At 36.6% G+C, this 21,881-nt stretch overlaps 1 protein-coding gene across 1 annotated transcript in view; it reads right to left on the reverse strand.

Moving 5' to 3' along the window:
- The window catches only part of CACUL1 (CDK2 associated cullin domain 1), a 55,683-nt gene that overhangs the window by 18,060 nt on the left and 15,742 nt on the right, over nucleotides 1–21,881 (reverse strand). Inside the window, exons 2-4 of the mRNA XM_006200167.4 lie at nucleotides 18,143–18,269; nucleotides 17,189–17,291; nucleotides 1,182–1,277 (exon numbers count right to left, since the gene is read on the reverse strand). Of these exons, the coding sequence (XP_006200229.1) occupies nucleotides 1,182–1,277; nucleotides 17,189–17,291; nucleotides 18,143–18,269 (326 nt within the window). The remainder of the gene's footprint in view (nucleotides 1–1,181; nucleotides 1,278–17,188; nucleotides 17,292–18,142; nucleotides 18,270–21,881) is intronic.

Here is a 21,881-nt window from a genome sequence, read left to right on the forward strand (position 1 = left end):
TTCTTTCTAAAATGTTTTTTGCATTTTTTGGATATGCCTTTTTTTTCCTAATAAAGAAGAAAACACTTGCTGATGAAGAAATATAACATACTGCTTTATATCTTGCTTTTTTTCACCTAACGTATCTTGAGAAGATTTCTCTCTAAAATAACACACAGACATGTCGTTATGATTATTATTTCTTGGTGGGGAGGCAATGGGTTTTTTATATATTTTATTATTTTTTTTTTTAATGGAAGTGGGGATTGAACCCAGGATCTCATGCATGCTAGGCATGAGCTCTACCACTGAGCTATAACCTCCCCTCTCAGACATGTCATTATTTTTTAACTGCGTATTTTTCTACTGTAAATATCCTCCATAAATTATTTAAATAGAAGTCCCCTGCTGATAAAACATATTTCTCCCAATTGTTCTGTTTTACTTTTTTCAGTAAAGTGTATCTTGTGGAGAATAAACCATTTTATAGATTGGCATTACACATATGGCCATCTCTGCTACAAAACGTGCCACCCATCCCCTGATCTAATCAACAGAGAGGAACGGGCATATTGGTTTCTAAGGGCTCCTGTTTAACAGGAACACTAACATTAAGATCCTATAACTTAGAAACTAATACAACACTGTAAATCAACCATGCTTCAAAAAAAATCCTGTAACTTTATATATTTAGGGGGTGAAGGAGGAACTAATCAACAAAGTCAACAGGCTGCAAGTTATACTCATGGCATAATTCTCCAAATGAAAGAGATCATCAGAATGAAAGCAAATTTTATTGTTCTATTTTTTTATGAAGACTTAAGTTGGCATTTACTATACATCATGTTTTTAGATATGTCTTAACTCTCTACTTTCTGAAGATAAGAAATCTTTCTTACATATCTTTATTTTCCAAGCACAGAATCTTCCATATGGCACAAAAAAATTAATGCTAATTGGGTAACAGCTGATTATTAATGCTTAATTATCTATTCAGCAATGATATTTATGAAATTTTAGAACAGTAAAAGGCTAAAATATTTCTTCTCTGTCAACACTATCAAACATTGATGAACTAGATTAATTTCCTTTTTTACATAATAAACAGTAAAAGAAAAATAGAACATGCTTAACTTTCTGCCTGTGACTGCACTTAGACCAAAAACTGGAGTATCTTGAAAGAGGAAACAGCTCTAGCTTACCATATATATGAAAAGAGGCACAATGCTCTGCAATGCTCCCATATATTGTCCAAGAGCTATATTAAATCTTTCAATATAGAGATCTGGCGGGCTGGCCTGTGAAAAAGAACATAAATGTGATTATTCTGGGAAATGTGGTATAAAGATCTTCCAGCACAATCTAAAATGCAAATAGAAGTTAATCAAAATCCATACTGAAATTCACAATAAAAAAGAGGAGGCTTATACCCTGAAATTTAGTTAAAGCTTCTATCTTTACTCCAAAATCTGCTATGCAAAGCTGAGGTTTGGTTTAGCTGTCATTAAAAATTGTGTAACCTTACCATATTAGTTAAAAGGCTTGCTCTGTTAACAAGTAAAAAGGTGAATTCACAATTAAATGATATGATTTTTAAAATTATCGTTAAACTATAGACATTTACTATGGGAACCAAACTATATCTGGACCTGGAATAGGGAAAAAATTCAAGGAAGTGGTAAGGCTTAATATACTATGAAAATGGTTGTTGATAACATTATTGGCTAGAAAGCAGAACTCAGATGGTCCAAATACATCTACAGCTCTGGACAGCAGTTAAAATATAATACATGCTTGGCATTTAACTCATTGTTACCAAATACCATGTCATAAAGCCATCAAAAGAGAACACTTCCAATTTTACTGCATGTTGTGGAGTGTGTGTGTGTCCCACACAAAAACTGGTATGTTGAAGCCCTAACCAGTGCAACTATATTTAGAGTAAGAACGTAATTAAGGCTAAATGAGGTCATGAGAGTAGAGCCCTGATCCTATAGAATTAGTGTCCTTATAAGAAAAGACACGAAGGGGCTTCACTGTCACCTACTCCCTCTCACCCCCCCTACACCCCCCAACCCATGTACACTCAGAGGCAAGGCCATGTGAGCACACAGCAAGAGGATGGATGGCTTTCTACAAGCCAGGAAGACAGCCCACCAGGAACCAAATCAGCTGGCACCTTAATCGTGGACATCCCAGCCTCCAGAATGGTGAGAAACAAATTTCTGTTCTTTAAACTACTCAGTCTGTGGCATTTTGTTATGGCAGCCCAAGCAGATTAAGACACTGTGTTTTACAAAAATAAATCAACGTACTATTTCATTTTATTCTCTAAAGCTAAATTAATTAGGTACCAGTTTAATACTGAAGAAGCATACAAATGGGCAAGCAATTTGCCTAAAATTAGTGTGTTAGGAGATGACAGATCCGGGTCTTCCAGTATAAATTCACTCCTGGGCCAGGGAGTTAGGGGAACGGGCATGGCACAAAACAGCATGCAAACAAAACTGATTCCACACAAAGGGATGACAGTCTCATTACCTGACAACCGTATCCTACACAGAAAGTCTGGCTTTCAAACAAGGATATAAAGAAATGCCATATGAAAGGCTCCTAAATATTCAATTTAAACACTGAAATTATAAAACCATTTCAGCTAAGCTGTTTTATAAATGTCCAAATACTCCAATAATACTTTTAAATAAGACAATTCACTTCTTTCTGTTCTATTTAGAAGCTTAGCATATGTGTAGTGAACTGTCCTTACTTCTAATTCATCTTCCATTGCTGAGTTCTTACAGGTCTGGTACACACTAGGTGCTTTTTTTTACGTTTACTTTCCTTAGTCCTCCTACTGACTGTAAATTGAATGTTACTTCCATTTTACATTGAGGCAACTGGGGCTCAGAAATATTTAGTCACTTGACCATAGTCCCAAAGCTAATAAGCCAAGAACTAAGACTCAAATCTTGCTCAAACTGAGTCCTTCCGTCTATTTACATTTCGTTTTTAGCACCCTCAAACCTTTATGGAAAAAAGTTCAAACTTCCAATTTAGGGCACACTCTCTGCTTTCTCATCCTGCTCCTTCTCACGCAGAGCCCAGCGTGGCGATCGCATGGAACTACCAGCAGTTCCACGACAGCGTCCGTGCACTGTTCAGGCCTCCCTGACTGCGCTCCTACCTCACGCCCTTTGTCACGACCCCCTAACCAGACTCACCCTGGCTAACTTCTGTCCACCCTCTGAGGGTTGTGTCACTTCCTCAAAGCTATCAAAGCCCTTCAGCAAGACACCACCGCACTTATTCACTTCTCCACTAGGTGGTCTCTTTCAGCCGCCGGAGGGCAAGATCTGTCTTATCTTCACATTTCTAGTGCAGACCACAGAACCTGGAACATGGTAGGTATAGATGAATGCAAAAAAAAAAGGAAAGAAAAAAAATTTTTTTTTTTTGCATTTAGGACAGTCTTGCTTAAATCCAAACTAGTTTAAATCTAAGTCTAATCTAGCCTTGTTTAAATCTAAACTGCTATTTTACCATTAACAAGGTTATATATTAGGCAATTTAGTTAGCCCTTTGAATTTCAATTTCCGTAACTATAAAAAATTAGAAAAATACTAATTGTCCTACGCCTAAGATGTGCTGAGAATCAAAGAAAATAATGTGTAAGAGCTTTGAAAAATGCCAACTGTTACACATGCATATGCAAGCAGGAAGAGTAAGTAAACTCCTTTCTGAATTAACTACCCATTTGTCTAATACTTCAGAAAAACCTATTAACATTATCAAAGGCACTCTTTGTTAACTAAAGAAGTTGGGGAAAATGGTTCCACGTTATGGGCAAACTTTTCACTATAACTAATGAACAGAATCACATGTAATATCGTTCTCTAAACTGCTTCAAAGAACTCTGCAAATGATATTTCAGTATTCAAAGAAATAAATTTTAGAAGTATTATATGAAAAAAGAAAATCTGAAGAGTTTTTGCATTAAAATAATTTTCCCTTTTCAAAAAACGACATTTTATCTATCCAAAAGTTAAAAGTACGAACACGGATCAAAAGCCACACTTAATAGCAGACAGAATAAATAAAACTGAATTCCTTATTCTTTTCAAGAATTCTCAAAACCTCAAAGGTTATGAGTATTAAAAAGCACTTTTTGTACTGAATCAAATGTCAGAACATTTACTTGGCTTTTCTACTTCCATATTTCATACAGCACTTATTCAAAACCTCTTAAATGACAGGACTATAAATTATAAGTCTTCTAAAATAAACCCAATCTCTCTACTAGGAACCTAGAAATAACTGCTAGTAAAAACTAATCAAATTGTTCCTCCTTAAAACTTAAGTTCAATATACTTTGGGCCCCACTAGGGAAATTGCTACCTACTTGATTTACATAATTTCACCATGAATGTATTTGGCTTGGAGATTAAATGAAATTTTTTACCCTCAAAATAAGCAAGCTTCATTTTCTTCTCAAATAAAATATGACAAAGCAAGTCACCAGAAAAATAACCATTACTCCAAACTTGCTCCAACTTTTCATAATAGACTTAAATTCCCTGAAATGTGTAATATAACTGGTAGGAATGTTTTAATTTCTTTTTCTTTTCTTTAATGAGTAATGACTACATTCATCTGGTTTAAAATTCAAATGAATTCAAATGGGTTTACAGTAAAGAGTTTACCTTTCATTCCTTCCTTGTTGAACAAACCAACACTTAATTCCTTTTTATACTTCCAGGAGAATTTTATGTATATACAAAAAAATAAGTATCCCATTTATATTCCTTTTCACATAAATGCTAGTTTAAAATGAAGCTGATCTACACTTTTCCTAACAATGTTATCTTGGAGACTTTTATTCTACTAGTTCTCAAGGGTCTCAGGAACCCTTTATACTCAAAAATAACTGAAAATCCCAAAAAGATTTTATTTATAACATAGGTTGTAGCTATTAATATTTACCACATTAGAAATTAAAGCTGGGTTTTAAAAATATGTATTAATTCAAAGTTGACAATAATAAACTCATTGCATCTTAGCTTTTTAATGTTAAAATACAATTAAATAATTTATATTATAAACTATACAGTTGTACTTTATATGTGAATAACTATATTTTCCAAAAAAAAACTGGTAAGAAGAGTGGTATTGTTTATACATTTTTGTAAGTCTCTTTAGAGTCTGGCTTAATCAAAGACAGCTGGATTCTCACATCTGCTTGTACTGAATGAGTTGTGACTCTGTATTCTGTTATAATAAAACCCACTGTTCTACCTTCTACTTTGAATGGGTCTTTTACACACGCAATTTATAGCATTTGGGTCCTTTATATGTACATTTTATAGCATGACAAACTAGTTTTTTGCAAAATACTGACTCACTGAGTTATGTAGATCTTTCAAGTGTTGACACATTTCACTATGCAACATCAAAAAAAACAACAATTGTTAACATCACCTCTTATCCTATCAGAAGTCTTCTTAAGTATTGGGAAGTTATCAAGGTCAATGTGGTAGATATATGTTTTCCAAAATTCTAATTTTTACTTCAAAGTTCAAATTTTATCATTGGAAGCAAACACTAATTGTTCTCCTTGGATTGACACACCTCCTTCATTTTTCAGAAAAACATCTATTAAATATTAGTTAGTCTAAATAACCAGTCTGTCAGACAGATATTCCTTCAAATAAAAAATTGTGTTTTATAGGGAAAAAGAAAAAGGCTAGTTTAGCTCAAAACTCATGTAACCACACAAGTGCTATTTCTCAAAACAACTACTCTTACTTTGGTATACAGCTTCCCTTTTCTTCACAAAGAATTTTTTTTAAGTATACTCAAAGGCACAATTTCATAAAATTAATACTTTTCACTGCTCCACCTAGAACATTCTCATGTGAAGCGCTTCTGTTTCCTGCTGGGAGTGTGTGGAAGTGGGATGCGTGCTAAGGCAGCAGCAGCTTCACCCACTGCGGCTTGTGCATCATCAGAACAAGTATCAACTGAGTGAAAGGAAAAATAGGACCTTAGTAGCATTAGAAAAACAGATCTGATTTTACAGACTCCTGAAAAGACTTCAGGGACCCTTAGAGGTCCTCAAACCACTTTTTAAGAAATCTATTCTTTAAAGTACAATGTTTGAATGTGCTGTTTATTTAATCAGTCCCCATATTGACAGCTTGCTGCTAATCTTTTGTTACCACACAATGTTGCAAAGAATAACTTCACATAGATGCTACTTTACAGACAGTAGTTTTAAAGAAAAATTAAGTTAAAAAAGGTAGAACTAAATGATAATCTTACGTATCATTATATAAAAACAAAGTAATTGTGGCACTTACAGTTTTATAGAACCAATCAGCTAAGTATCACTTTAAATATATATATATATATATATATATATATATATATTTACTTATTAAGTATTTTCCTTAGTTAACTTTAACTTTGAAAGCTAGATAAGGAAGCTTGGTCAGTCACTCTAATTAGATGTATAGTAATTTTAGAATAACATGATTTGTTTAAATAATTTTACTAGCCAATATACAAATATATTATGGCCTAGTCAGTACTGCCCAACAGAACTTTCTGTGATGACGGTAATGTCCTAACATTTATTCCTATATTACCAAGTATGACTCTGGCATTTTGAATACCATACAAATGGACCGGAATGCTCTCTTAATATTATTTTCTGAATCAAACTAGAAATTCCTTTTTTAAAAAAATCTGCCTCTATCTAACTTTAGTAAAAACAAATAATGCATAATGTGCTTTTGGTCTAACTAGCTTACTCCATGACTTTCCAGATCAATACCATATTGCCAACAGACAGATCTATCGAGGCTTCAGAAGCAACACTAATTACACCAGAGGCTGACAGAGATGCTACATAAAAACGGAATTTCTTCCCAAACAGACATATACATACACCTGACATTATATTCTCACCCATTCCTGCTGTGCAGATAATGTTCCCATAGTAAAATATCCAAAAAACGTTAAGTTATATAAAAGGTAAATGAATCTCAGGAGCTATTAAGAGCTATAGCCTACATTTTAATGCTCCTAATATAAACTGCAAGAACGATTTTCTAATTAAAAGCAACAATAAAGAAGTCAGAGTGAGTCTAACAGTAGAAGACATTTCTCTCTTAGGTTTCTTAACTCTCAGAAAGTTAACAGCTACTATTACTATTATATGGAAACTTCTTCCTTGCTGACCTCTAAAATGACTTTCCTCACTTTCCAAATCCTATTTGGACCTGAATAGTAAACTGAATTCAAGTTTGGCCTCTGTGATCCTACGTTCCTTTAGCTTATCCACATAACAAGATAAATCTAGGTTCTAATCTTAGCTTTTTAACTGACTGACTAGATAACAAAGAACAGTTACAAACGGTTCAAGGATTACTTAACAGAGAAAACAGCCAGAGAAATCAGATGGACTAAGATGACTTCTCAACTTCTCATCCCTTTTTAACACTGAGCAAAAAGTATCACTTATCCCTCATAAATAGACTCTGTACACTGTGATAATAAACAATTGCAATAACAATTTACTATTCAAGCGATTTGACTCTCATCATCACAAATTCCATTTTCTGAGCTCAGGATGCTGGTTTAACAGGAATAAACAGGTAATTCTAGTAATCTCGGCTGTAAAGCAAGCATATGTTTTCTATTTTTAGCAACTAGTAAGTACTGTCACTGGATCTCTCTCTGGGGCCTGGCATTATGTTAAGCCCTAAAAGGACACATGAAAAGAAAACACAGACACAGCCTCCAAAGGATGACAGTAAACTTATTAGAATAATGATCTGAATGGAAGCCTGTAGCCTGTGTTAAGTTTTGGTTTGGATTTAAAAAAAGATCTCCTAATAACGTATTGAGAAAAATGTTCTGTAGAATGCACAAGTGAAGAAAGAACTACTTACTGGTTGACCGTAACATTTACTTTACTTGAAATCTGAAATCTTCCTCACTCTAGCAAGGAGTGAACAGCATTATTCGGGGAGAATGAAAAGTTTTTTAAATACACTTCATAGTTCAACAGATACAGAAATTATTGCCTTTAAAAACAATATAAAATTTCATGTGACCACATTTTACAACTAGTTGAGTTATGCTGCCACCCACCGGACGAAACACAAATAGCAAAGCAATCCTTGCTCTGATTTTAAACACAAAAGAATCTGGTTCACTAGGTTGGCAGTTTGGCAATAAAGCTTTTTATAGGTAATCTGGGTTCTGTAAAGAAAGAATCAAAGTTAAGTAAATTTGACGGATTATGATTTAGTTTCTATTAATTTCCACTGTTAACTGGTTTGAGAGTCAAATTATATTTAACTAAATCAAGATATATTTAGCTTAAAAGACACCATTACTCTAATTTCACTTAAATGAATGGTTTAAATGTAATTAGTTAACTTCCTTTTAATTAAAATAGTTGACAAATACTCATTTAACTATTCTAAATTCTGCCCTATTTGAGAATAAAAATTGCTGCGTTTTCCTTCTCTGCCTCTGTCTTTGTGTTCTCTCTTTGGGACCCTGAACTCAGGTTAGTACTAGCAGTTCTACGCCTAACACTTTAATATTATTGTCCTGGTCTGGGAACCAAAAACCTCTATTTAAACACCATTTCTTAGGGGTAACGTTCAGTGTAGGTTCCAAACCTCTGACAAAGAAATTGTTGGAAGAGTCACACTCGTTAGCGGGTTCCTGACTATAAAGCTACTAGAGCAAAACATCACAATATTTTCATTCAGTCAAAGTGAAAATATACTCTCAACTCAATAAAGCTTATTAAACATATTCAATGAACTTATCAACATTACATGGGGAGAAAATGCCTCCTAAGTGCTGTAGTGAATTTTGGATTCCAATGTACACAAAAACCGTCAAAATGTATAAGTGTCATTTGAAACAGTAAAAGAGTAAAGGATGTTATGTCCATAAAGTTCAATAATCCAAATGGCAGTAGGGCAAAACAGAATATTCTAAATATTGTCAATTCAAATACTTATCGTATCAGTCAAAAAACAACTTCCTAAATCTCAGTGACTGAACATAACAAAGCCTGGATAAATAAAATGTGGTATAACCATACAATGGAATGTTTTTCAGCCATAAAAAGGAATGAACCTTGAAAATATGCTAAGTTAATTAAGCTGGATACAAAAGGCCACATGTTGCCTAATTCCATTTCTATGAAGTGTCCAGAACAGGCAAATTCACACAGACAGAAAGTCAATCAGTTGTTGCCAGTAGCTGAGAGGAGGGGAGATTAGGGAGCGACTGCTAACGAGAACCGGGCTCTTTCTGGAATGACTATAATGTTCTGAAGTTAGTGGTGATGGTTGCACACCATTGTGACTATACTAAAAACCACTGAGTTGTGCACTTTAAAAAGGTGAATATTAGGGTATGTGAAAAGTATCTCAATAAAAAAAACAGATTCTTAAAAGGTGTTTTTAAAAAAAGGAAAAAACATATCTAGTAAAGCTTTCTCTCTCACTCATGTTACACGCCCATCTTGAGGGTCTGCTCCATTTTATACTCACTCAGGGACCAGGTGAAGGGAGCCTCTACCATCTAGAACACTTGCAGAGGAAAGGAAACATGTAAAATTGTACAGCCAGTCTTAAAGGCTTCAGATCTTCGGGTACACATGTCACCGAACACACCACACTTTCTCTCACAACTCACAGCATGTGGCCAAGGCTAACTTCAGTGGGACATATCCGGAAGGAAGAAAACTGGAGACACTTGGTCAGTAGCATTATGAGCGGCATATGCATCTAATGAGGACCAAGTTCAAGACTACAGCAGACCGAGAGAAACCAGTGCTCTGCAGTCAGGACTCTCACCCTCAAGAAGGTCCCAGTGTTGCAAAAGTGACTTCCTGCTTGGTAACGAAATCCGTGCCAAAGTGCTAAAGTAAGGACTCCAGCAGGGACACAAATAAAGCGCTAGAGCAGCAAAAAAGAGAAAATGATTAATTAAGCCTACAAGCTGGGCAAACCCTAACAGACAAGCAGAATGCCCTCCTTTACAGAAAGGGAAGGGAAGAAAGAAATAGTGGCAAAAGAAATCAAGTTTAAAAAAAAAAAACACAAAGATGAAAAAACACACCCCCCCCATTTAAATTTTAAAAGCAAAATACTGTTACACCATCTTGCTAAGTTCAGGTGTAAAGAGCCTTGAAATCCTTGTTAAGGAGTATGGTCTTTGCTCTTTAGGTAAATGGAGAGTCACCGCGTTAAGAAAATGAATGACGTGCGAAAGTCTGAAAAATAAGCAAAATAGATTGAGGGAAGGTGCAGGGCCAAGATACAAACTAGAAATTGTTTTCTATTGTTTCTGTTGTGTTCTATTGTTGTACAAATGAGGACCTAAACCAGGAAAGTGGCAGGGGATAAATCTGAGTCATTTTACAAGGGAGAAAATTAGCAAGATGTGTGACTCATTTTGTATCTCTATCCTATGCGACACTCCAGTATATTACAATGATAATTACGCCTTTCCCCTGACAGTACAAAGAATAAACCCATCTTACTTATCGCTGTACCCTGCGCACCTAGCATGATGCCTGGCATACGGACACTAAATGTTAGTTGGACTAAACATTCTAAAACCACCACCATTCTCCTTTCCTCTCCCAAGTCCCGGCTATCAACTTCTCACATTTTCACTGAAACTAAAATGACCTCTATCTTCTTACCCTCTCTTCCAACTAGTTACTGTCTTATCTATCCTGTTTCTTTGATCTTTGCAATGTGGCCCAGACACCTCTTTCTTCCTTTGCATTAACCAACAGGTCCATAATTTCTTATCCAAGATTCCTGGAGCGAGATGTGTCATAATTCAGAGCTTTGCAGACTTAGAAGGTATTATGGAACATATACCATATATTATGTAAAATACCCAGTAGGGATTAGGACTATCAACACATTGATATTTCTGGGAGGAAATATATGAATATTCCTACTAAGTTCCTCACATGTGTTTGAACCAAGTTACTACCAAATGAGTTTGCACAAACATAGAGGGGAAAAATTCCACTTTCAAAGCTTTATTTTGTATTTTGGAATTACAGGTAAGGGACTGTGGGCCTGTAATTCACCTAGTGTACTGTGATTACACGTCATTCTTTCCTATTCCAATTCATCTTATATTCTCTCATCCCATCCATCTTCCTGAAATGCAACTCCCTGGCATTTAAAGGCTTCTACAATTTGGCTCCAATCTGCCTTTTTCATCCTTACTGCCTCCCAATCTTCCTCAAATACCATACATTCTAAGAGCATAGGACACTGCTTGTTTCCCAAACCTCTCTGAAGTACTGCTCTTAACTTATGTTCTCTCAGCTCCCCAAACATCACCCATTCTTCATGACATATTTTTAATGCCTCCATCCTCTTCATTCCTCCATCTGGCTGTGATCATTTCACCTTTTGTCTGACACAGCACTTTTCTTATTCTTTGTACCATAGTTCCCTGAATATTTCTCATTGTTCCAAAGATCCACGAGTACAGATTGTGACCTAATAATTTGGGTTTCATTTGTTATTCTTTTTTCTAATTTCTTGAGATAAATGCTAAAGCCATTCATGTGTTAATTTCTCAGTATGATTGTAGAGTTGTCTGTTTCTCTTTTTGGGTCTGTTAATTTTTGTGGCTATGTTACTGGGTACATACAAATTTAGAATAATCTTCCTAGCAACTGAATGTTTTGCCGTAATAAAAAGCTCTCTTTATATTCAATAACACCTCTTGCTCTGAATCTACTTTTTATGATATCAATGTAGCTATATCATTTTTCTTTTTGGTTACTGTTTGTATGGTGTCTTTTTCCATCATTTCCTTGCAATCTGTCTGTCTCCTTATATTTTAGATGTGTCTCCTGTTTGCAGCATTTAATACAGCTGCAAAATTTCATTCAGTCCAATAATTATTCAACTCTTTTAATGCAGCATTTTGTCTTTAACATTTCATATAATAACTGATACACCAAAGTTTAAACTTATTATCTATTTCTTTTCTATTGGTCCCATCTGTTCTCTGTACCTTTCTCTATCCTTTCTTGACTTTTTTATTTTCAAAATATTCTATTTTCTCTTATTATCTTATCACATTTTCTTTTACTATTCCTTTAGTGATCACCCTAAGATTACAGACTGCATCCTTGGCTTATCATAGTCTAAAATAAACTAGTACTTTTACCTCTTCCTCAACAATGCAAGGGCCTTAGAACATTTTAAATCCATTTACTCCCTTCTACCACCTTACATGCAACTGCCATGTGTTGTGATTATTTCTATTATACCCGTTTAAGACATAATTGTTATTATTTAACACTTGCATATTTATCTTCTCTGTTGTCCTTCATTCCTACCTGATTCTCCAAGTTTTCATCTAGAGACATTTTCTTCTATCTGAAGAACATTCCAGTATTTCTTTAAAGTGAGGGACCACTGGTGATGAATTCCCCCAATTCTTATTTTAAAAATGTATTTCATCATTTCTCTTGATTTCATGATCACCTCATCTCCCAATACAACTAGTTATTTCTGATTGAGTGTCAGACACTGTTTATGAAAAATCATGGAAACCATTTGATGCCTAGGATAATGCTATCTTTCTCCAGAGAGAATTTACTTTTGCTTCTGGTAAGCAACCGAGGAGCTAGCAAATCTAGGCCATCTTAATGCAATCAGGAACAGGTGCCAGCTTCAACAAGCTAGTCCATAACTTATTAGTGTTAACTACTCCTGGGAAGTGATCCTTTAGGTTTGTGGGACCTAAACTCTAATCTTTATCAATCTACCCCCATAAGCCCATTAAAGCTCTATTAAATTTCTCAGCCTATTAGCTTCTTCTTCCAGAATAAACAGGTGCCCCCTAGTAGAGAAATGGCTCAAATGCTATTCTCCTCTCTCTGGATTTCTTTCTTTTCCCAGATCTTGGTCCTATAATTCTTTACTTTTATATTAGCCCACTGGTCCATCTTTTTAAATTGTCCTCAGCAGGAGGGTTGGTCCAAAGTTATCTAGTCTTATCAATCATATGTCCATGGCTGTACCAAACAAGAGTACCTCACATACTTGCACAGGAAAATGCTAGCTATGTTAGGTTCCCAACTAGGAATGCCTGCAACCAATCAACCAGCTCGGTTTTTTTATACTGACCAAGAAATCAACTGTGATTGACTGAGAAAAACAACAGGAAGTCTTTAAGGTTTTAGAACAAGAAAGTATGCCCATCAAATTAGCATTTTTGGAAGATCATTAAGCCAAAAGAACAGACTACAGAAAGGCAGACCAGTTAGGAGACTACTGCACTAGTGCAGGCATGAGCCAGTAATGACACGGGAAAGGATGACAGTGATGGGAATGAAGCCATGAGATTATCGTATTCTACCAACCCTGACTATCACCTGGAAATGAGGTAAGGGAGAAAAAAGGAATCAAAGGTGAATATGAAATCTCAAGTCTGAGAGTAAAGCTGATTTGGCAGAAGAGGAACTTAGATTCAGACATACATATGAAGTATTCATAAGAAGAAATTCAAGTTGAAATGTCTAAGTAAGTATTTGGAAAACCTGGTTTGAGCCCTCATCAAAAGTATAGTCATTGCTAAAAGTTTCAACAGAATTTTCCAAAACTAACCAGAATATCATTTACTAAACTAATAAACCAATTTTCTCTCTATGGTCATCTATTTCCATTCACTGGTGTATCAAAAAGTCAGAACTGAAAAACTGACATTTTGAGGTTTTGGAGACATGGGAAAAGGAAAATAAAATAGAGATGTTCATTATCACATTTAAAGCAGAGGAGTTAAGCATAAGGGGGTAGAATGGTTTTAAAAAACTAAGGCAAAATGTATGTCACAGTTCAAATAATCTAGTAGTAAGAAAGCAGAGAAATACAGGCAGTAAAACCCAATAGTATGCAGAATACCAAGTGGGTTTAGCTACTTAAGTGGTTTTATAAACTTAACAATAAAAAAATGTTTTGAAGTGAACTGAAGTGGTTAAAAAGGTCATTTTTTCCAAAATAAAATATGGTGTTTTTTTTTTAAGGTGAAGCAAGTTAGATTATGTTATTTTATAAAAAAAAATATTTAGGTTCAACAAATTAAAATCATCTTTTAAAATCTCTAGAAACAGTATTCTCTAGCTTTTAAGTCAGTAACTGGGGAGTATGAAATACTGTATCATATACTCTTGAGTCCCTCCAACATGACATGGCTTTTGATAGAGATAATTAAGTCACTCTGACACAGTTTACAGTTTACATAGAGGCCAGTTGCTATTTTAAGATGCCCTTGAAAGATAGAGGCTGATGCCCTAAAGGTCCGACTCATTGATTTATCAACCCCAACACTAAATTTCTGATTATCTGCCAAATGCAACTCATCCCACCTTTTGTTTTAGCTCATAATATTTCATTACTAAAATCAGAGCTGCAAACAAAACACTCCAGCCAAATAAAACTTTCCTGCCTCATAGGGCCTGGCTTATACTCTTGTTCTGTCCCGAATGAAAACTGCCCCTTAAAGTCTCTGTAAAGCAGAGATTACACCAGGATTATGCCACATACTTGTAACACTGAATAAATAAATAAACTGAGTTAACTTAACAATGAATAAATTAGTAAAATGCCAAAGCATCTGAGGAACATAAAGGTTAGTGGTCATATAAGGCTAATTATGCTTCTCTTCCCACTGGAACAGGTCAAGTTTGATGCTGAGCGTTCATTCAGTAAGCATTTGCAGAGCTGGAACTGTGCTAGGCACTAAGGGTAAAAAGACAGCAAGACAGAGTCTCTGCCCTCAAAGGAGGACAGACCTGTGAGGCGGCCAGACAGGGACACGGGAACGGAAACAGTACACACGCTCTCTGCTCTAATAGAGCTGTTATTGCCAAGATGCTATGAATACACAGAAGAACTTCCAACGGTCTGTTCTGCTTTGTTTTAAGGGGAGTATAAGGATTCCAGGAAGACCTTACACAGGTGGACACATACGAGTTTAAGCCTGAGAAAAGAATGAAGCATTTGCCAAGCAGGAAGCAGAAGAAAAAATATCTTAGAACTTGGCTTAAAGGAACCAGATATTTCTGCAAAGCCATGTCATTTAATGTTGAGAAAATTTACAAGATGATATGAGCATGTTTAATCAAGAGGCACACAGCTGCCAAGTGGCAGAGGTGAGACCAGAGCCCAGGTCCCCACGTTTTTATCCACTTTACTCTGCTATTTAATAATGGGTTTGACTTTACAGTCTTGCAAAAGAGATGATTTTGAAGTAAGGTTTGTTTACAGTCCCATATTGCTGAACTCAAAGCAAGACTGTACTGAGTCTAAAAATAAACTAAATTCCCTGGTTTTACATCTAATGTTACTTTCACATTTATCAATATGGCTTTTCAAATACTAACATCAAAAGAGATTATCACCCTTGTCTATGTTTTAATTTTTGTAAGAATTATTCCTATATTAATACAAAACAAAAATTCTTTCATTTCCTAATACACTATACTAGTAATGGTGAGAGAAAACCAGCATTTTGATACATACAGAACTGGTGGGAGAGGGTCACTTGCTACAACTTTTGTGAATGCAGTATGGACACGGTAAACGACATGACAGGCAGATCTCGGAGATGTGGGTTCAGTTGCAGACCATCGCAGTAAAGTGAAATGACACAATAAAGCGAAAATATCAGTAAATCGAGACACACAAACTTTTTAGTTTAGTGAGATTGTATTTAAAAAGTTCAAGGAACTGAAATAAATTCAGTGTGCAGGAGCAGAGAGGTAAGATCAGGCTGCAGAAATAAGCAGTAGTCAGATAATGAAAGGTTTTCGAAATCGTATTAAGAAGCTTAGACTTTATTCTGATAGAAACATGATAATCAGAGCTGTGCTTTAGAAACAGTCACCCTGAATGAAATGCAAGAAGTCAGACGTGTTAAGCCTAGAGGCAGAGCACCAGTTAAGATGGGCGTTTCAGTAAAACATTTGAGATGTGGCCCAGACTGGGCAGTGGCAAGTGAACAGAAGTGGACAAGAGCCAAGAGAGAAACAGAAAGTAAACAGGACTTGGCAGTAAGCGGGATACAGGGAGTCAGGGAGAGAGTAAAGTCAAGAGTTAGTAGCAGACTATTCAAAGCTGTAACGCACAGATCTTAGGTTTCATCTATAATTTACATATGATGTCTAGCACTAAATACATCTGTTAAATGAATGAAGATTTTGTATTTAATGGCAAAAGATGAAGAAAACAATTTATACTAACAATAGGAAAAGATATATTTGGCTATGATAAACACAGCTCGGGCTATAATTAAAAAAAAAAGCTACAAGTGTAACAACGTTTGGAGTAAATAAGACTAAGGTGTCTCAGAGCGCACGGCAAGTGGGGAACAAAATTCAAGCCGTGGCCCAGCATCTGCTGCGAGAGACTCCGTATTTCAGAACGGCCGGGGCACTTCCTAACCGTGGTGCAGACCCGGCTGGTCTAGTGCTGAGGACCTGTCCACACATCTTGTAGCTTCCACACAGTGACTAAAACCACGATCTGGCCCTGGAACAAAGACAGTACCTGACCTTCAAGCACTGAAATTTTGCAGAAGTGAGGAGGGGCAGAATGGGATCAAGAGGCCAAGCGCTTCCTTTAACAAAATATCTTCCACAATTCGCCCCAGGCTTTACAGCTGGGATGATGTTTATCTTTAAAAGGTGTATCAACAAAATGCTGACCTCAGTTGTTTATATTAGCAAATGTTAGAAACTGGTAGGCAACTCACACTTAAAAGATAGTAATAAAAAAAAAGTTCCAGAAAAAAATTAAAATATACACATACATTTATATTATAAAAGTCTTCAAATAATGAAGTTAACAAAGTAAGATTTTCAATGAAGAAATGCTGACATGGTAACAAATGGAATCAGTTAAAGTCTGAAATACATTCAATCTAAACATTTCCACAGTTTATGTTAAAATTCCAGATTAACAATCTATTCCAAAGATAAAATGATCTGATCAATAGTCACCTAAAAATATTTATAAATTTATATTACAATCAAATTAACAAGCCTCCAAAGGAATAATATACAGGTTAATTCAAACCAGTCAGAAAATCCCAAAGCAGCAAAAATCAATACAATCAGTTAGTTCTTTACCTGCAGCTCCTTTGAAACTCTCTCTAAGTGATTAGTTATCTTTTTAATCAGATCACTATACATCTGTTCCGAGTGCTGCTGGCACACACATTTATACACACAACTGTGGGGGGGGGGGACAGAAAAACCAAGTTAACAATGAAGCACTTAATTCAACCTATGGTTAAAGCATACTTTCAACATACAGCCACCCATCAAATAATTAATTCAGGCCTAAAAAAATGACCAATCACAACTCAAATAAAAATATATCCCATCCCAGTCAGTGTTCAGACGGGAGAGACATTATCACCAGCTACAAATTATCTTTTTGGGTACTCTGTTAAATATTTTATTAGTACTAGACAATCCAGTATTGGGTGGTAATCTGAGAGTTTGACTATGATAACTACTTATAAACCAGCTTCTCTCTCATTTTAATGAGTGTCAAAATAAGGAAGAGAGAGTGATAATCAGCACAAAGTTTCTAACTCAGAATCGCTGTGCATCACTTGTACAGAACAACACAGTTGTCCTCCTCTTCTGACTGGACTGATTTCACATCCCACCCTAGTTCCTCATTAATTTGCTGCTTCCATTTACCAGGAGATGGGAAACAAAACAATCAAAGATAGTTAGAATTGCGTCATTAAAATCAACAGATTAAATTAGCGTCTCCCTGTGAGACTAAAAATACATACTGTTTTGCCTTTTTCACTGACCTCCATAATTTCTGCATTATGTATGGCAGGGATGGCGGGGCTGAGGTGCGATTAACACTATCCTGGTTTGAAAACCAATTTTGAAGCAAAAAGTGTAACTCAAACCTCCAATCCACAAGTGTGTAACATATAAATAACCTACAGAGCCCCATTTTAGGTATGATAGATCATACACACACTTACTGTCATCATTCATGTTGCTGTGAACCTCAATGTGCCCTCTCAAACCCAGGCAAATTAAACCTTGACTTACCTGTATATCTGTTCATAGGATATGGGGATATAGTCACCGGGACTCTGAGTTAAAAGCTGATCTATGGCACCATCCAATTTTGGCCAGTATGTGCTCTTATAATCTTCAATAGTTATAACATTCATTACTAAAAGTAAAAAGTAAAATTAATATTACTATATGCCACATGTAAAATAAACACAAATCACAGCAATTCTGCACTCTCAAATTCCTTTCACTTACTCTCTGATTTCACACTGGCATTCTATCACTCAAATACAACTCAAATTACCAACCCATTTCCAATTAAAAAAAAAAAAGCAACCTGGGCAGGGATTTTAAGCAGACATTAATTATGATTTAAAAAGGAATTACTATGAATCTATCCCTGTTTTAAAAATGAAGACAAAAAAATATGCAATTATCACTGATTTCCTTTCCTGGTTTCTGCAAGCTTCTGTTTATCAGTGGAGTGTTCTCAAACAGGCACTGACCCTCAAAAACACATTGCCAATGATGTGGCAAGATGACCTATTAATAAACCACAATAAAGTTTTGGGAAACCATGACCCCCAATCAAACCTTACAGACACCCCTGGGATAATCTACCTAAGGAAAGGACTTTGGAGATTCAAGGCCAAATGCTAGGGTCACAAAAGAGGGTGCTAGGAACTTGCAGAGATTTATGGCATCGCCAGTACCTCCGAGACATGACCAGAGCTGAAGGTGGCTCTCACTATCTCACACTTTAGATAAGCCCAAAAGAAAAGTTATCCATGAAGTGGAGCCTTACCTCATTCCTAATGGCTGGCTCTTTTTCCTTCACTATGGGTTTAATAAAGCATTTATAACAACTTGTCCTAACAACTTTGAAATGCAGGACCGATAGGTGCTTCCCAACAATAAAAAGAGCTACCCAGAACACCTAAGATGCCCTGTGTCTTATGAATCACAAAAAGAGCTAACAACTACTAGATCAGCCATTTTACTATTTATTTTACTTGAAACTGGGGAACAGAGGGTTGACTTTCCCAAGAGCACACGGCTAATTACTGGCAGAAAAACCAGGTGAAGTAACGACTTTACCTAGCATCCAATTTTAGTCATACAAGTTCAAGATGTTTCTCATACCTACGTGCCACCTCTATCATGTTTGTTCAGTATTTCCTTTAAATACACTCACTTTTTTGGCTTAAGTGTATTTATTTTAAAAGACATCTGGGGAGTGCACTATTGATTTACACAACATGAAATAATCCTAAATGCATTCTGCTAAGTGAAAGAATCAGACCAAAAAGGCTACATATGGTAAGATTGTCACTTATTTATAAAGGCAAAACTATAGAAAGGGAAACAGATCAGTGGTTGCCAGGGAGTGGAAGGTGGAAAGGACTGTCTACAAAGAGTCAACATAAGGGAATTTTTAGGACAATGACTCCACCGCTCCATGCATTTGTCAAAACCAGCAGAACTACATGCTATAAAAAGTACATTCACTGTATGAAAAAAAAAAAATGCCTACCAGGATGTAGTGGTCAAGATGGAATGCAAACTGTGACAAATGAATCTAATCTGCAAGTGAATCACATAACCTGCATTAAAGGGAATGGGGAAGGCAATGGGGAAGAAATGAATGTTTTTAACTCACATGAGGTTAAGAACAAAAAGAACTGCCCACGCATGTGCATATGCAGGCACACACAGAAAAGGCAAGGGGAGGCCAGATCCGGGAGGGCCTCATGGGCACTGGAGAGACTTTGGCTTTTACTGAGTAAGACGGGGACATCTGGAGGGTTCTGAGCAGACTAGTGACATAATCTGACTTAGATTTTCTATGGATCATTCCAGCTGCTGCACTAGGAGTAAACTAAGCTAGAAGGCTGCAAGATGACAAGGGGTTCGACCAGGTGGTGGCAGGGAGGGCAAGAGGAGGTCAGATTTCGAATGTATTTTAAGGTAGGGCCAACAAGATTCGCTGATGGTTTGGATGTAAGGTGTGAGAGAAGGGGCAAGGATGACTCCAAAGTTTTTAGCCTGGGATGAGGATGCTGTTGACTAAGATGAGGAAGATGTCGGAGAAGCTTATTAGCAGGTTTGGGAGTGTAGCTGAAACTACTGGAACCGTATCACTTACTCTGTCCACAAAGACCACTGTCAATACCTACCATTCTTTGACTCAGTGTTCTCTCTGGCTGCCAGAGCTGCTCTGCCTGAAGGAGGGGCAGGTTGGATGTTCTGGAGAATGAACACCCCCAGCAGCTGCTATCAAGAAATGACTAACAAGAACTCGGTGTAAACACCCCAGCATTTCCTCTGACTCTCAGTTGAGTGCTACACTGACTCCCAAAGTCCTCACTGGGATTACACTCCAGTTGCCACGGCAGTGACTTCTTCACCAGCTTCCTTACTGTTCCTGTCTCAGTCTCCACTCTCCTGCAGGAATCACCCCCTCTTGTGCTTAAAACTACTTGCATTAAAAAAAAAACTGATCAGAAACAGAAAAGCAGTTATTTACAATATAGAAATAAATAGTGTTATTAAATTCTACTAGGTTCTACTGCCTTTAAAGGTTCTGAGTGACGCTTGCTTTCCCTTTAATAAAAAAACAGAGATCGGCAGATGTTGAGAAGTGTTACCCACTAGCTCCAAAACTCTAACTTTCTGCTTTCAGAAATATTAAAAAAAAAATTACCGGAAATAACTGAAAAATAACTTTCTCACTAAGCGATTCTAGGTTACTGAATCTCCAATCAGCATTATCACCTAAACCACATCATACACCTGCTCTACACCAAAAGCTGGGACTTAACAGAAGGGAACTGACACACTCAGAAAGAAAACTTCGAGAACTGAAAGCCAAGAACGAACATGTCAATCCCATCGGCTCCTGGACCGCTGAGTTTAACGAACTACGTCCTATGCTGCTGAGGAGCATGCGTGCTTCTCAAGTGCAGGTTTCACACGTCTGCAAATCAAAGGTATGATGGAGGAAAACATGAAGTCTTGCAGAAGTCCCACTACAGAGCAGTGATTTCTGATGCCTCCCCAGGTGTCTTTCATGTGGCATTAAAAAAAAAAAGTTCTGCTTTTAAATATCTTTGAAAAGAAACTTTCAAGCCAAAATGAAAAAGGCATTAGTCACAGTAGAACATCTTAAATCTTACTTCCAGATCTAAAAAGACACTATTTCCACCTATATAGAAATCTATTTCCACATATATTTTGCTCAAAAAACAAATAAACAGGAAACCAATTCACTTACATGCGGCTATCGTGGAGTGAATGTTTGTGCCCCCCCAAGACTGATGGTGAAATCCCAACCCCCACTGCGATGTCATTAGAAAGTGGGGCTTTGGGGCAATGATTAGGTCATGGGGCGGAGCCCTCATGAATGGATTCAGTGTCTCCAGAGAGCTCCCTCACCACTTTGGCCATGAGAGGACCCAACAAGAAGATGGCATTTTATGAACCAGGCAACAGGCTCTCTCACCAGCCTCCGAATCTGCCAGCACCTTGATCGTGGACTTCCCAGCCTCCAGAACTGTGAGAAATAAATAAGCCATCCCATCTATGATATGATATTCTGTTACAGCAGCATGAACAGACTAAAATACTAGCAAACGTAACTTTCTTCTCAGGAGACCAACCAATCTTCACCCCAGCAGCAGAGGAAAGCAGAACACAGACAAGCATCTGCGGGGCTACAGGGGGTCTGAAGAATGAGCACTCGTTAGTATATTTGCACTTTGAGTCAGAGATT

The sequence above is a fragment of the Vicugna pacos genome, chromosome 11, assembly GCF_048564905.1.
Source record: "Vicugna pacos chromosome 11, VicPac4, whole genome shotgun sequence".
NCBI classification, from domain to species: Eukaryota; Metazoa; Chordata; class Mammalia; order Artiodactyla; family Camelidae; genus Vicugna; species Vicugna pacos.